The sequence below is a fragment of the Pelophylax lessonae genome (genome assembly GCF_965119305.1).
Source record: "Pelophylax lessonae genome assembly, chromosome: 5".
Classification (NCBI taxonomy): Eukaryota; Metazoa; Chordata; class Amphibia; order Anura; family Ranidae; genus Pelophylax; species Pelophylax lessonae.
The window spans coordinates 335,457,030-335,473,119 of NC_138772.1; the positions used below are offsets into that span (position 1 = coordinate 335,457,030).

Consider the following 16,090-nt stretch of genomic DNA (forward strand, 5'->3'; position numbering starts at 1 on the left):
AGCCAGAGGCTCTAATAGGGTGATGCAAAGGGTGGAGCCGGGGCGCAGAGCAGTGTGCCCCGAGCCCACCCATTGTGTGACAATAGCATTGAAAATTTGCTATCGTCGCACCGATCCTCCTCCAGGCCAATCAGGAAGCGTGTCCGATACGCGCTTCCTGATTGGCCTCAAGGCAAACCCCATGCCATTGGCCGAGGAGGAGGCGGGAGCGGGAGGACTGGAGGAGACAGGCCGCCGGGAGACTGAGGAAAAGACGCCCGCCGCCGCTGCTGCTCCAGGTAAGTAAGGGGGCACGCACGCTGATCTCTGCATTGGGGGAATGTATGCTGGTCACTGCATTGAAGGGGACATGCACGCTGATCTCTGCATTGGGGGAATGTATGCTGGTCACTGCATTGAAGGGGGCATGTATGCTGGTCTCTGCATTGGGGGAATGTATGCTGGTCACTGCATTGAAGGGGGCATGTACGCTGGTCACTGCATTGAAGGGGGCATGTATGCTGGTCACTGCATTGAAAGGGGGCATGCTGGTCACTCTGCTTTGAAAGGGGGCATGCTGGTCACTCTGCATTGAAAGGGGGCACGCTGGTCTCTCTGCATTAAAAGGGGGCACACTATACCTTAATTACTGAAGGCCCCTTTCACACTTTTGCGACCTCAAAGTCACGCAATTTTTTACAGCGTTTTTTGCCACAAAGCAATGCCTATTACATTTTTCTGTTTGCGCCCCCCCCCCCCCCAAAAAAAACATTTTGAGCACCAGCCATCACTGATATAATAGTTGGTTGACACAAGTGCATCTAGTTCAACCAATAAAAAGGAGAATTTTTTTTTTTTTTTTTTTACAATCCTATATACTCAATCCTATACCCACATTTGATCCAGAGGAAGGCAAAACAAACCCAGCAAAGCATGATCCAATTTGCTCCAGCAGGGGAAAAAATTTCTTCCTGATCCCCCAAGAGGCATCATAGAAAAAAACATGACAGGGGTTTCAACCAATCCTTGCTCTATCCAAAAATGACAAAAAGCCTTGGTTTAAATATTCTTTTAGAAATTATAAAAGCATAATTTATGCATTTTTATGGAAGTGTACAATTTTGATTATACATTGTAAAAATACTTGATAGTGTGTGTTTTTACATACATGTACAGTATCTCACAAAAGTGAGTACACCCCTCACATTTTTGTAAATATTTTATTATCTCTTTTCATGTGACAACACTGAAGAAATTACACTTTGCTACAATGTAAAGTAGTGGGTGTACAGCTTGTATAACAGTGTAAATTTTCTGTCCCCTCAAAATAACTCAACACACAGTCATTAATGTCTAAACGGCTGGCAACAAATGTGAGTACACCCCTAAGGGGAAATGTCCAAATTGGGCCCAAAATGTCAATATTTTATGTAGCCACCATTATTTTCCAGCACTGCCTTAACCCTCTTGGGCATGGAGTTCACCAGAGCTTCACAGGTTGCCACTGGATTCCTCTTCCACTCCTTCATGATGACATCACAGAGCTGGTGGATGTTGGAGACCTTGCACTCCCCCACCTTCCGTTTGGGAAGATGTACACTCACTACTTTACATTGTAGCAAAGTGTAATTTCTTCAGTGTTGTCACATGAAAAGATATAATAAAATATTTAGAAAAATGTGAGGGATGTAATCACTTTTGTGAGATGCTGTATATATCACTTGAAGCCACTTCAATTGAAGTCATCTGATGTTTGCAACAAAACAAGATTCTTAGCCTAGAATGTACATGGGGCATCAACTTCTGCTCAAGTGAGGTTGAACCTTCCACTCATAGTAAGCACCACTTCTTGACATCCAACTGACAAACGAAACAACTTCAATAAACACTAGAAGCAAAAAAAAAGTAGAAGCAAGTCTTTTTAATGCTGATTGGTCATATGGAGTGATGATAAGGCATTTTTCCCACATATACATTTTAGCAGTACGCAAATAAATCTGCTGCATCTTCAAATGTATGTTCTTCAATGGTGTGAACGGACAGTGTTTCATAAACGCAAGCAGTTGTCATTTCTTATTACTCCCTAATGTGGAAATGTGAATGCCTAATTATTCCTCTACATTTCTTATATGGTCTGCCACCTGCTTTATAACTCCAGCGAAGATTTTTCAGTTAATAGTTCCTGGAGCAGAAGACCAGAGACTGACTTGAACTTGTTCTTTGTTAAATACGTTTTTAAATCAGAATAATGAGTTCACAAGGCACAAAAATGTGTCGTTTTGAATTCAATAGGTGGACAAGGTTTATGCTTTGACTGTTTCTTTGTTCTTTAATAGACCAATTTCACATGCTGTCAGTTATGACTGATTGCTACTGAGCTCTACATTATAGAAAAGGGATATGGTAACACATCCATTCCCCACTCTTCCTGGAGGGCTTTCTGCATTGCCAAGGAGGTTTACAATTTCATTTTCTTGTCTCGAGCTTCTCCTGCTTGAATTATGAGAAAAACAGAAATTGTTAAAATTGTAAAAATCATTTAAAACATTTTAGAAGCACCATACTGTCATATTACAACATATATGTGCTGATTCGATAAGGAATCATGATGTACAAAGCGTTGTAAATTATAGCAACCAGATTGCAGTTTCCTGATGTCACATCTTTAAAAAATATATTTGGATGTTTGTTTTTTGCCTTATTGAATATGTCTACTAAATAATGGCAGTTCTGCATAATTAGAAGAACAACATTACAAGATTGTCCCAGCCTGTTACTTAAAAATGCTTTAAACTGCCATTTAAACAATTTTGGAGGCAAAATACAAAAAATTACATTAACTTACATTTCTGGAATTTTCTTTAGTGCTTTTACTCTCCATGTTTATTTAAAATGAATTTTTGTTCTCTCTGGAGTTTATAATTTATTTCCTTAACAAATATATTTAGACTGTAAAAAGGCCCTTTAGCAACCACTAGTCATCCTTTCTACTTGGATAAATTGAAAAGAAATCACTGACATTTACTATGTCAACATTGGTTGCTGTAAACATGACCATACAGTGAATGATTTCCATCCAGGAGAAACCAGTTTAGGCCTAATCTGGTAAATATGGGGAAAATCTGATTCACTGTCCTATTTAAAATGTACAGGGGATATAAAAAGTCTACACACCCCTGTTACAATGTCAGGTTTCTGTGATGTAAAAACATGAGACAAAGATAAATCATGTCAAAATTTTTTCCACCTTTAATGTTATCTATAAACTGTACAACTCTATTGAAAATCAAACTGAAATCTTTTAAGAGGTGGGGGGAGGGGGGTTGTAGAATTAATAAAACTAAAATAATGTGGTTGCATAGGTGTGCACACCCTCTTATAACTGGGGATGTAACTGTGTTCAGAATTAAGCAATCACATTCAAACTCAATAGAAGTAAGTACACACCTGCCATCATTTAAAGTGCTTTTGAATAACCCAAAATAAAGTTCTGCTGTTCTAGTAGGTCTTGCCTGACATTTTCTTAGTTGCATCCTACAGCAAAAGCCATGGTCTGCAGAGAGCTTCCAAAGCATCAGAGGGATTGCATTGTTAAAAGGTATCAGTCAGGAGAAGGGTACAAAAAAATTTCCAAGGCATTAGATACACCATGGAACACAGTGAAGACGGTTATCATTAAGTGGAGAAAAAATGGCACAACAGTGACATTACCAAGAACTGGAGGCCCCTCCAAAATTGATGAAAAGACGAGAAGAAAACTGGAGCTGCAGGAATATCTAGCAAGTACTGGCTGTGTGGTACATGTGACAACAATCCCCCATATTCTTCATCTGCCTTGGCTATGGGGTAGAGTGGCAAGACCGAAGCCTTTTCTTACGAAGAAAGAAAACATCCACGCCTGGCTAAATTTCACAAAAACACATCTGAAGTCTCCCAAAAGCATGTGGGAAAGTGTGTTATGGTCTGATGAAACCAAGGTTGAACTTTTTGGCCATAATTTCAAAAGATATGTTTGGCGTAAAAAAAAAAAAAAAAAACTGCACATCACCAAAAGAACACCATATCCACAGTGAAGCATGGTGGTGGCAGCATCAGGCTTTATGGCTGTTTTTCTTCAGCTGGAACAGGGCCCTTAGTCAAGGTAGAGGGAATTATGAACAGTTCCAAATACCAGTCAATACTGGCACAAAACCTTCAGCCTTTTGCTAGAAAGCTGAACATGAAGAGGAACTTAATTTTTCAGCATGACAACAACCCAAAGCATATATCCAAATCAACAAAGGAATAGCTTCACCAGAAGAAGAATAAAGTTTTGGAATGGCCCAGCCAGAACCCAGACCTGAATCCAACTGAAAATCTGTGGGGTGATCTGAAGAGGGCTGAGCACAGGATATACCCTCACAATCTGACAGATCTGGAGTGTTTTTGCAAAGAAGAGTGGCCAAATATTCCCAAGTCAAGATGTGCCTTGCTGATAGACTCATACCCTAAAAGACTGAGTGCTGTAATAAAAGCAAAAGGTGCTTAAACAAAGTATTAGTTTAAGGGTGTGCACACTTATGCAACCATATTATTTTAGTTTTTAATTTTACTTCCCACCTAAAAGATTTCAGTTTGTTGTTCAATTAAGTTGTACAGTTTATAGGTCACAATAAAGGTGTAAAAAGTTCTGAAATTATTTATCTTTGTCTAATTTTTTTACATCACAGAAACCTGACTTTTTAACAAGGGTGTGTAGACATTGTTTATATCCACTGTGTATGTCTTCGTGTATAGGTTGGTTTAAATCTATTTTGACTAGAGTGGGGAAAGTTTATAATTCTTGGTAGTGAATGAAAATCTGCAGCAGGCACACAGGCAGAAAAAAAATTGGCAGGGACTCTAGCATGCCCCTACTCTACAAAAAAAAAAATGGAAAGGGAATTAAAATTTCTGTCTGTGTTGCCAAGGGAGAGTTCTCACTACTTTCTGTTTATTAATAAAACACAGCAGGACAGGAAGTGAGGGTAAATCTCTCTGATGGAGAGTAAAATCTTGACAGGGTTCCTTAACCTTTCCCACACAAATCCAAGAAATAAAAAGCTACAGCCAGACATAAGTTTATACTTTGACTTTTTTCTTGAACTTACCCCAAACTAGATAATTTAGAGCATCTCCAGCAATGTACACCAATGCTGCCAGTATATTACTGCTTAATAAAAATAATATAAAACCAATTGGATTTAATAATCCCAGAAAAGGGTAAACCCAGTTGCCATCATAAATGTAAATCCACAGAACCCTACAAATGAGAAAAATATAAAATGAAATAATATTTAAAACAACAGTGTATTTAATAAAAGTAAAGGCAAAAGTAAAACTGGCAACTGTGATATAGGTCCAACATGAAGACATATATTCCGGAACATAAATGAACAAAGCTGGAAGAATGTGACAACTAGTAATGGCTTCAGCAAAAACTAAATCCGGGAAACCAAGGTTTTCAAAGCTCGAATGTAGCATAACTAGTCATCAGAAATATCAATATAACTTTACTATGGAGAAGACAGATCAGCTTAAAAATTAATTTGTAATAGAAATGGTCATGGTTTAGGTTAGTGGTTATCAAAATATCCCCAGGGGTGCTGTGGCAAAATGACATAAAACTGCCAAACCCACTCCTGTGTACAGACAGAGGGAGAGAGCACAGCCTGCACCTCCTCCTGGCTTTCTCCTCTTCCTTGCTGTTATCTATACTCCTGTCGGCAACTCAGGAAGCTGTGCCCACCTGTGCCCTACCAACCAATGACCATTGTTTGCTAAGGACAGGTTGGATGGCTCACAAAACTTCCTGGGATGCTGACAGGAGTAGAAATAGCAGCAGGGAGGAAGAGAGCCAGAAGGAAGTGTAGGTTGTACTCTCTCCCTCCTGTCTGTACATGGAAGTTAACACAGGATTGCTCTCTGATCAGACTGTACAGGGCTTGCTTACTTCCCCTTATCTCCTTCTCACACTGCTCCTGTCCCGGCAGGAAAAATTGTGGATAGAGGGAGGTAATCAAATTAGGGATAGACCGATTATCGTCAAGGCCGACATATCGAGAGCCGATATGCACTTTCCCCCGATATATACATATCTGCCCCAGAACTGGCCGATATTGCTGATATTTTTGTGACATCATTCTGCCTTCTTAGGCTGCCTCCCTCGCCTTGGACAGCCTTGTCTAGAGTCGGGACTAGTCTCACAGCCATACACCCACCCACAGCAGCCCAGTGCCACACAGCCACCCATATCCACAGGCCCTGTACCAGCCAGCCACAGGCAGTGTACCAGCGAGCCAGGCAGCCAGCCACCCATAGGCCCTTTACAGCCAGCCTCCCACAGGTCCTGTACCAGCCAGCAACAGGCACTGTACCAGCCAGTCGCCCACAGGCCTTGTACCAGCCAGCCACCCACCTACATCAGGGTGCCAGCCAGCCACCACAGGGTGCCAGCCAGCCAGCCACCCACCCACCACGGGATGCCAGCCAGCCACCACCCACCACAGGGTGCCAGAGAGCCAGCCACCTACCACAGAGTGCCAGCCAGCCACCACAGGGTGCCAGCCAGCCAGCCACCCACCACAGGGTGCCAGCCAGCCAGTCACCCACCACAGGGTGCCAGCAAGCCATTAAGCATTAAACAACAATTAGCATGTTCAGTACCAGATTTGTGTCAAAAATTGTCTTTATTTTTTAAAACGTTAAATGTACAAAATATCGGCCCATATCGGCTGATACCGATACGTTGTGATCAAAATATCGATATCGGTATCGGCCCTGAAAAAAACCATATCGGTCTATCCCTAAATCAAACCCTTCAAAGTCTGATCTGACTGTGTTCTGTGTTATCTCTGGTATACAGATAGGTGGGAGAGGAGCTGGAAGTGGGGAACACAGTCTACACCTCCTCTGGCTCTCTCCTCCTCTTTCCCGCTGTCACCGCACCTGTAGTGATAAGAGTGATGTGGTGGGATGAGAGGTTTTATGATAGGAGGGGAATTTGGAAGGGGGAACAGAATTTGTGCTAGGAGGGGGGAAATGGAGGGATTTACAACCTACAGACCAATTAATTCAACCTTAAAAACGTAATTTTAGGGTGTAAAGTGCAGTAACACATGCAAAACTGTGTGTCTTCCAGCACCGCACATTATTTCTTAATGGCACCCCCATGCATCTAGCAAATATGTGTATGTTAGCACTCACTAAAATGCACAGTACTGCAGTACCATGTGCTTTGGTGCAGTGCAATTTAAAAAAAACAATACCAGCATTTTTTGGTGTGTTTTCATTGAGCAGCCCATTAAAAAAGGCAACACGTGGGAACATGCAAAAAAGCGAGTGCGCTCGGACGCACCTCCTGGTATGAACCAGCTCTCTGGCTGGTGTGCCCCCAGATCCTGCACATTTCTAAAGGGTGCCTTGACTGAAAAAATGGTTAAAAAAATGGTTAAAAAAATGGTTTAGGTTATGTAAAAATGTGAAGCCTTTTTGTACAATTTTAGCAATAATGAAAAAGGGGCACAATAGGACCTTGTCGCGAGCACTTTTATGTGGTTGGGTCACCTTGGATTTCTAGGGGGGAAGTTGTATTCTCTATGTTAATTTAAGATTACTGTTGCTCCAGTTCTGAAAACTGAGCAATTACAACTGTTTTGGTTCTCATTAAAGTGGTTTTATATGATCAATTAAAAAATGTTTATGATGTGTTGCATACAGTATATATTAAACCAATAAAGAGTGCTGCGGCCTTTTCTTTGCCAAAACTGCGAGTCTAGTCTGTATTACTTTATTTGATTTAAGAATGGGGTGTGTTTTTTGGAGAGGGTGTGGCCTACAATCTCATACTATAGTAGGTACAATTAATTAAATTTTACCTTCCTGTATTTGCCATACATTTCTAAATACTAACAAGTAGCTGTTTGTATTACATTTTCTACAAGCAATTTAGTTATTAGCATTAAATTATACCCAGAGTTTAATATGTGTAATGCAAAAAAACATGTTCCAGTAAATGTTATTTACATGTATAATCATAAGAGGCACACAAGTAAACAGAGTGGCTGACTTGTCTGTAATCTTTGGTTTATTGACTTCTCTTAGTCATCCATAATTCAAGGGAAACCTGCAGAGAGCTCCCATGTGGATTCTTTAATACACTCAATGCTGCTTTGTCTTGTTGTTTTGCTAAATAAAAATATCACGATAAAGGTAAGGTAACAATAAAATGCAATCTTGCAAAACAATAGTAATAGCCTTCATTTTATCTAGGCATCATATTGGTAAAAACACAAAATAGTGCACAAAATAAAAATAAATGACGCATTTAATCTTTATTTTGTCCTTTGTCAAAGTTTACTTTGTTCTTATAGTGTAATTTTATCTTCCTCTGAATGGTTGAGGTGGAGAGGTGGGCAGATGACATCACATTCTCCACCTCAACCACTCAGAGGAAGGCTCGTATGCATTGATAAAAATACAATCCTTTGAATGGCTGGCTCTGCTTTCTTCTGACAGCAGACGGGAAGTTCCTATACTGCTGATACACAGCACTGCATACTATATGTAGATCAGGGGTGTCAAACTCATTATCTTTGTGGGCCACATCAGCATTACTTAGCTCCCAACTGTCCCTGATTTCGAGGGACTGTCCCTGATTTGGAGCAATGTCCCTCTGTACCTCTTTCCTCTTAATTTGTCCCTCATTTCAATACACTTTTTATCTTTCAAAAAGTGTTTCCTACTGCTAAACCTTTCATCCAATTTATAAATTTGCATTTGTAAATTTTAAAAGGCAGTAAAAGGATCAGTAGTGGTAAAAAAAAAGCACTTGTGGGTTTAACTAATCATATTTTTTGTATAATTCTCCTTTAAAGGGGGCGTGGCAGGAGGTGTGTCCTACGCCTACATACTTTTTCTAGTAGATATCCCTCGTTCAATCTCCAAATGTTGGGAGGTATGGCATTATGAATGCCCTCAAAGGGCTGGTTGTATCTGTAAGACTATATACATGTATCTACTATTTATCATAATAAATAATTGCCTCTACCGTCCATTATTACTGGTTTTGGTAATAATATAAGACTTAAGCTGTGAGGGGCAGGCGCAGACCGGCATGGAGCCCACTCACACTCCTGTAACAGATGATGCAAGTCTGAAAAAGAGGGTCGCACACAGCTGAGATCATCCACAAGAAACTTTTTTGGAGACTTCTCAAACAAAATATGGTTCTGCCATGGTGTTCTGTCTGATGAGTCTCCAATAAAGTTACTTGTGGATGATACCAGCAGTATGCGGCCCTCCTTTTCAACTGGCATCAAACTGTATTATTCTCATAATAATTATAAGCAGATGTCCAGAGACTGCTGGAGTCTGCTAAATGCTGAGCTGTGAAGGCAGAGAGGAGGGGTTGCTGTAGCTGCACAGGATCTGTAGGAGGAGTTCTGTCCTCCGCTCTGCTGTCGACTGCTGAGAAAAGGTGGGGTCGGAGACAAGGGGGGTTCTGGTGCTGCAAGAGAGGTGCGAGAGCCTCATGAAATGGCCTGGTGGGCTGCATTCAGCCTGCGGGCCTTGTGTTTGACACATGTGATGTAGATGATGCTACATACAGTTAACACAGCACTGACAGCAGCTGCAGCAATTAACCACTTGCTACCCGCCCGCCGTCAAATGAAGGCAGAGCGGTGTATCTATTTTTCTGGGGCGCTGTCATATGATGGCGCACCAGAACTCCCTCTCTCAAACACCCGTGGGGGTGCGCAGAATGGCAATCGTGGCCGCACAGTGTTGCTATGACAATGACATGACTCTTTACCCATGTGATCAGCTGTGTCCAATCACAGTCGGTCACATGTAAATGAGTAAGTGCCATTATTCGGCTCTCCTCGCCTCACACTGTCAGAGTGTGAGGCAAGGAGAGCCGATCAGCGGCTCCTCCTCATAGGGGAGACAAAGACATGTAATCAGGGCACTGATCATCAGTGCCCTGATTACACAAAAGTGAAATCAAGTGGCAGTCAGTGCCCACCATCAGTGCCCAAAATTAGTGCCCATAGTGCTGCCAGTCAGTGCCCATCAGTGCCTGATCCTCTAGGCACTGACTGGCCGCACTATTGGCACTGATTGTGTGCACTGATGGTGCTACCCATCAGTGCCCATTAGTGCCGCCCGTCAGTGCCCATCAATGCCGACCGTCAGTGCCCATCAATGCCGACCGTCAGTGCCCATCAGTGCCGCCCATCAGTCCCGCCTCTCAGTGCCCATCAGTGCCACATTCAGTGCCCATCAGTGCCGCCTGTCAGTGATTATCAGTGCCGTCTGTCAGTGCTCATCAGTGTCGCCTATCAGTGCCTCCTATCAGTGCCCATCAGTGCAGCATATTAGTACCTCCTCATCAGTGCCCATAAGTGCCACCTCAAAGATGCCTATAAGTGGCACCTAATCAGTGCTCATCAGTGCAGCCTATCAGGGCCCATTAGCGCCGCCTTATCAGCACACATTAGTGAAGAAGAAAAATTATTTATTTTCAAAATTTACCCGCAGAAAATAAGAAAAATTATATTTTTTTTCAAAATTTTCTGTCTTTTTTCTTTTTTTTGTAATAAATAAAAAACCCAGCGGTGATTAAATACCACCGAAAGAAAGCTATATTTGTGTGAAAAAAATGATAAAAATTTCATATGGGTACAGTGTAGCATGACCCAGCGCAATTGTTATTCAAAATGTGAGAGTGCTGAAAGCTGAAAATTGGCCTGGGCAGGAAGGGGGTTCAAGTGCACTGTATAAATGTGGTTAATAAAGGAAACCATTCATTTGGACCAGCTTGGCCCAAACAAACTATTTAATCACTTCAGCTCCGGAAGGTTTACTTTCATTACCAGGCCATTTCTTGCAATGCGGCACTGCGTTATTTTAACTGACAATTGTGCGGTCATGTGATGCTGTACACAAATAAAATTGATGTCCCTTTTTTCCTACAAAATGAGCTTTCTGTTGGTGGTATTTGATCAGCTCTGTGGTTTTTATTTTCTGTGCTATACGCAAAAAAAGACTGACAATTTTGAATTTTTTTTTATTTTCTGCTAAAAAATCTATCCAATAAAAAAAAAATAAAAAAATCTAATTTCTTCATAAATTTTAGGCCAATATGTATTCTGCTACATATTTTTGGTAAAAACAAAAATACCAATAAGCGTATATTGATTGGTTTGTGCAAAAGTTAAAGCGTCTACAAACTATGTGATATTTTTATGGAATTTTTATTTATTTTTTTACTAGTGATGGCGGCGATCAGCGACTCATAGCGGGACTGTGACATTGGGGCGGAAAAATCGGACACCTTGTCATAGAACTGCGATCTGCCTTGTTTACATAGGCAGACTGCCATTCTGCCTCTCTCAGTGGGTTCACCAGACCCACTGATTGGCTCCTGTTGTGAATGCACTTCGCAGACCTGGAAAAGCGACATCATGTACCTGTACGTTATTTTCGCACAGAAGAGCTGCCGCCCCTCAGTATGTGTACATAGGGTGGTCAGCAACTGGTTAAAGTGAAAGGAAAGAAGGAGTTTAGGCTTAAATTTGGACGGGTACTCTTCATTGCTGGAGAAAGGGTCCAAGGTTTTCCCATTACACCCGTAACAGAATAAGTATTTATAGTGTCAGTCTTACACTGCTCCTTGTACTAGCTAAATTAAATGCCTCAAAGCTTCAGGACCAATTAAGCTATAGTTTTTCTTTTTTTTTTGTTTAATAGGAACTTGAATCTTTTAAACCTGGGTATTCAAACCATAATACCAAAAGAGACGCTGCAGAAAAAAAACTTCCCAGAGACTTAATTTAATTTAACTAAGCCTATTACATTCAAACTCTGCTAGTCAGTTGAGAAAGAACACTCTAAGACATGTGCATAGGAAAGGATCCTAAGATGTTTATTAGATGCAATCAATTTTCAGGAGGAAGGGGTAAATCTGCCCAGGTTCGATTTACGGGGGTTTGTTGTGGGGGGGGGGGGTGGGGGTGTTGTACAGCACCAAAAACATTTTTTATGTGTAATGCTATGGATTGTGACCTGTGAATGGAGTAGGAGTGATTAAATGACAGGATCTCCTTCTAGTACAAGGTTTCCGAATGGAGGAGAGAGAAGAAGGGGGTGTTAGCAGCAAAACTTTTCACACTTACAGCAACTGCTGTTAATCCATACAGCCCCACAGAACCCTAATATAGCTGCTCAGGGAAATATACAGTGTCTATGAAGGCAGCATGAAGAAAGGGTTTTTACATAAAATAGCAGCTGCAGGACATAATATACACACTATTACATGTAACAAATGTGTTTGGTGCTATAAACAAAAAAAATATGCACTGTGAAAAAACACATGCAGTCAGTTATCACTGTTATGCATGCGGGCAGGGCAGATTGTAAACGGGCTGCAGAACATCAGCATTACTGTAATGTAACAAAAGATAAAAAAGTAATTTCCACCCCCAAATCTCTGAAATACAAAGCATTTTGCTACCTACGTTACATTTATTTTCTTTAAGCCCTACACTAATCTCTGCAGTTTGTCAGCAGCACTCCTTATGCATTCCCTATTGCAGATAAAGTACATTGTCAATATGGCTGCTGTGACCTAACCCTTTTATAGTGAAGGGACTGGCTTATGAAAAAGCCAACTTATTGGTCTTTTTAACTGTTGGAAGGCAACATGTTCATCAGATATTTATGGATTTTTACTGTCTGGTTATCAAAGAGCCACCTGCTAGAGGTTGTCTTAGAATAGGAAAGGGGTGGGGGGGTTGGCTTGTCAGTGCTCAAACCATTCGCCGCACACTGCATCAAATTGGTCTGTATGGCTGTCGTCCCAGAAGGAAGCCTCTTCTAAAGATAACGCACAAGAAAGCCCGCAAACAGTTTGCTGAAGACAAGCAGACAAAGGACATGGATTACTGGAACCATTTCCTGTGGTCTTATGAGACCAAGATAAACTTATTTGGTTCAGATGGTGCCAAATGTGTGTGGGGGCAATTAGGTGAGGAGTGCAAAGAGTGTGTCTTGCCTACAGTCAAGCATGGTGGTGGGAGTATCATGGTGTGGGGCTGCATGAGTGCTGCCGGCACTGGGGAGCTACAGTTCATTGAGGGTACTTTGAATGCCAACATGTACTGTGACATACTGAAGCAGAGCATGATCCCCTCCCTTCAGGGACTGGGCCGCAGGGCAGTAATCCAACGTGATAATGACCCCAAACACACCTCCAAGACGACCACTGCTTTGCTAAAGAAGCTGAGGGTAAAGGTGATGGACTGGCCAAGCATGTCTCCAGACCGACACCCTATTGAGCATCTGTGGGGCATTCTAAAATTGAAGGTGGAGGAGCGCAAGGTCTCTAACATCCATCAGCTCCCTGATGTCGTCATGGATGAGTGTAAGAGGACTCCAGTGGCAATCTGTGAAGCTCTGGTAAACTCCATGCCCAAGAGGGTTAAGGCAGTGCTAGAAAATAATGGTGGCCACACAATAACATTGACACTTTGGGCCCAATTTGGACATTTTCACTTAGAAGTGTAGAGCAGAAGCAGAGCATGATCCCTTCCCTTCGGAGACTGGGCCGCAGTGCAGTGTTTCAACATAACAACCCCAAACTCACCTCCAAGATGACCACTACCTTGCTAAAGAAGCTGAGGGTAAAGGTGATTGGCCAAGCATGCCTCCAGACCTAAACCCTATTGAGCATCTGGGGGGCATCCTCAAATGGAAGGAGGAGGAGTGCAAGGTCTCTAACATCAACCAGCTCCGTAATGTCGTTATGGAAGTGTTGAAGAGGATCCCAGTGGCACCCTTTGAAGTTCTGAAGAACTCCATGCCCAAGAGGGTTAAGGCAGTGCTAGAAAATAATGGTGGCCACACAAAACATTGACACTTTGGGCCCAATTTGGACATTTTCACTTAGAAGTGTACTAACTTTTGTTGCCAGCGGTTTAGACATTAATGGCTGTGTGTTGAGTTATTTTGAGGGGACAGCAAATTTATACTGTTATAAAAGCCGTACACTCACTACTTTGCATTGTAGCAAAGTGTAATTTTTTCAGTGTTGTCACATTAAAAAATATAATAAAATATTTACAAAAGTGTGTGGGGTGTACTCACTTTTGTGAGATACTGTAGATGGAAAGGTGGGAATAGAACATTATCGGGGCTCAGAGGGTATTGTGAAGGTGGCAAAAAGAAGGCACTGAAAGTGATTTCTAAAGAGTAATAAAAGCTGACTGTGATAAAGAGATTTTTGCTAATGTGATAATGCCCCTAAAATTGCCTAGGATTGCTAGTGATTTACAATTGATTACTACATATAGGGAACAACAGAGTGTAGTGTGTAGTACTAATTCATCATTATTGATAGCACAATACCCCACATGTGTGCAGTCATTCACTACATGCACCTGTATAGGGTTGATTTACTAAAGGCAAACATACTGTTCAATCTCGATCTTTCTCAATCAAGAGAAATGTCCCCACAGCTCAGTGGGTGAGGTGAAGCTCTGCTGACTTCCATCATTAAATCATATGCAAGCAAATATATTTTTATTTTTCATGTTTTCCTTGCACATAATTGGGCATTCTTTCCATTGTGAAATTTCATTGCATCCACTAAGCTCTGGGGAAAATTCTCTTGCAAAGTGCAACAAACTATTTGTCTTTAGTAAGGCTCCGTTCACATATTGGCGACCCGGATCCCATATCATTGCAAATCGAGGGACGCCCGCTCGATTCCCGTGACTTGCAACGGCACCCCAAATGCCGCGCGATTTTGCCGCAATTGTCGCCTGACAAATCAGTGTAAAATCGCGCAAATATAATCGCGGGATGCCTGTCGCCCAAAAAAAGTACAAGAACTTCTTTTGAGCGACAGGCGTCCCGCAATTCTGTTTATGCAATTTTACCGTGATTCGTCGGGCGACAATGGCGGCAAAATCATGCCACATTTGGGGTGCCATTGCAAGTCACAGGAATCGCAATGGCGTCCCACGATTTGCAATGATACGGGATCGTGGGCAGAATCACCGCAAATCTGACCGCGATCTGGGACGCCAATATGTGAACGGAGCTTAAATCATGCCTCGTGTAGAGATCACTAGCTGTGTTTATCAAACACTAGCTATATCTAAATCAAAACCAAAAATGTTTTATATTGCAACATACAAGTCCTTAGATGTAATAGCTGCCCTAGGCCCAGTTCACAATTGAGCAAGGCTGAAACAGTGTGTTTTTTCGTGCAGTTTTTTTGTAAGTTTTTTAGCACTTTTTTGGAGCAACACCATTGCCTTAAATGAGCTGCCCCTTGCTACAAAAACAGACCAAAGTAGCTCCTTTTCCCTTTTTTGGAGCCACATTTGGCACATTTTTGACTAGAGCTTTTTTTGCACGTTTTTCAGGTGATTTCTTGTAGTGGCTTTGGGGCTATTAACAATGAATGGTACCCAAATGTGCATTGTGATGCATTTTTAGCACATTCCAGTATCGTGGGCAGAATCCCATGATGCTCAGATGTGAATGGGGGCATGTTTTTTTTTTTCCCAGAATTTTTTCCCCTCATTTTACCTAGTAATCCTACAAAAAACATACTTATGACCCCTGGGTGGCTACACCCCAACACTGCATCTGTAGAGATAGCCATGGTTTTCACTTAGGCCAAACATTAGAAACTAATTCCAGGTATGGATATTTTACACATAGTTACATTTGTCTAGCTTGGACCAATTTAAATATGCATACACCATTACTGGCCGATGATTCTGGAAGCTGGAAATCACTGAAAGAGACACTGCTACTCCAGTGATCTCCATTCCCTTGTGGGTCCCATGCTAAACAGCTGCATTCTGAACACAAGAGGTTGTCCAATCAGCATGGGTGCCATTTGGAGAATTCTTTCCATTTTTGGAAAAAAAAAACTAGAGGAGGTAAAGAGGCGAGGTGTTTAAAGTCATCAACAGCTCTCAGGTACAGCTTCTGCTTGGGAGCAAGCAGGATGGAATGAGCCGCTAATCATGTGACTGCTGTGAGAGCAAGTAGATACATATTCGCCAGCACACCA

At 41.8% G+C, this 16,090-nt stretch overlaps 1 protein-coding gene across 1 annotated transcript in view; it reads right to left on the reverse strand.

The window, feature by feature from the left end:
* Positions 1–1,700: 1,700 nt before the first annotated feature.
* ADTRP (androgen dependent TFPI regulating protein) overlaps positions 1,701–16,090 on the reverse strand; it is a 64,930-nt gene continuing 50,540 nt past the window's right edge. The window contains exons 5-6 of the mRNA XM_082259872.1: positions 5,109–5,260; positions 1,701–2,472 (exon numbers count right to left, since the gene is read on the reverse strand). Of these exons, the coding sequence (XP_082115998.1) occupies positions 2,438–2,472; positions 5,109–5,260 (187 nt within the window). The 3' untranslated portion in view covers positions 1,701–2,437. The remainder of the gene's footprint in view (positions 2,473–5,108; positions 5,261–16,090) is intronic.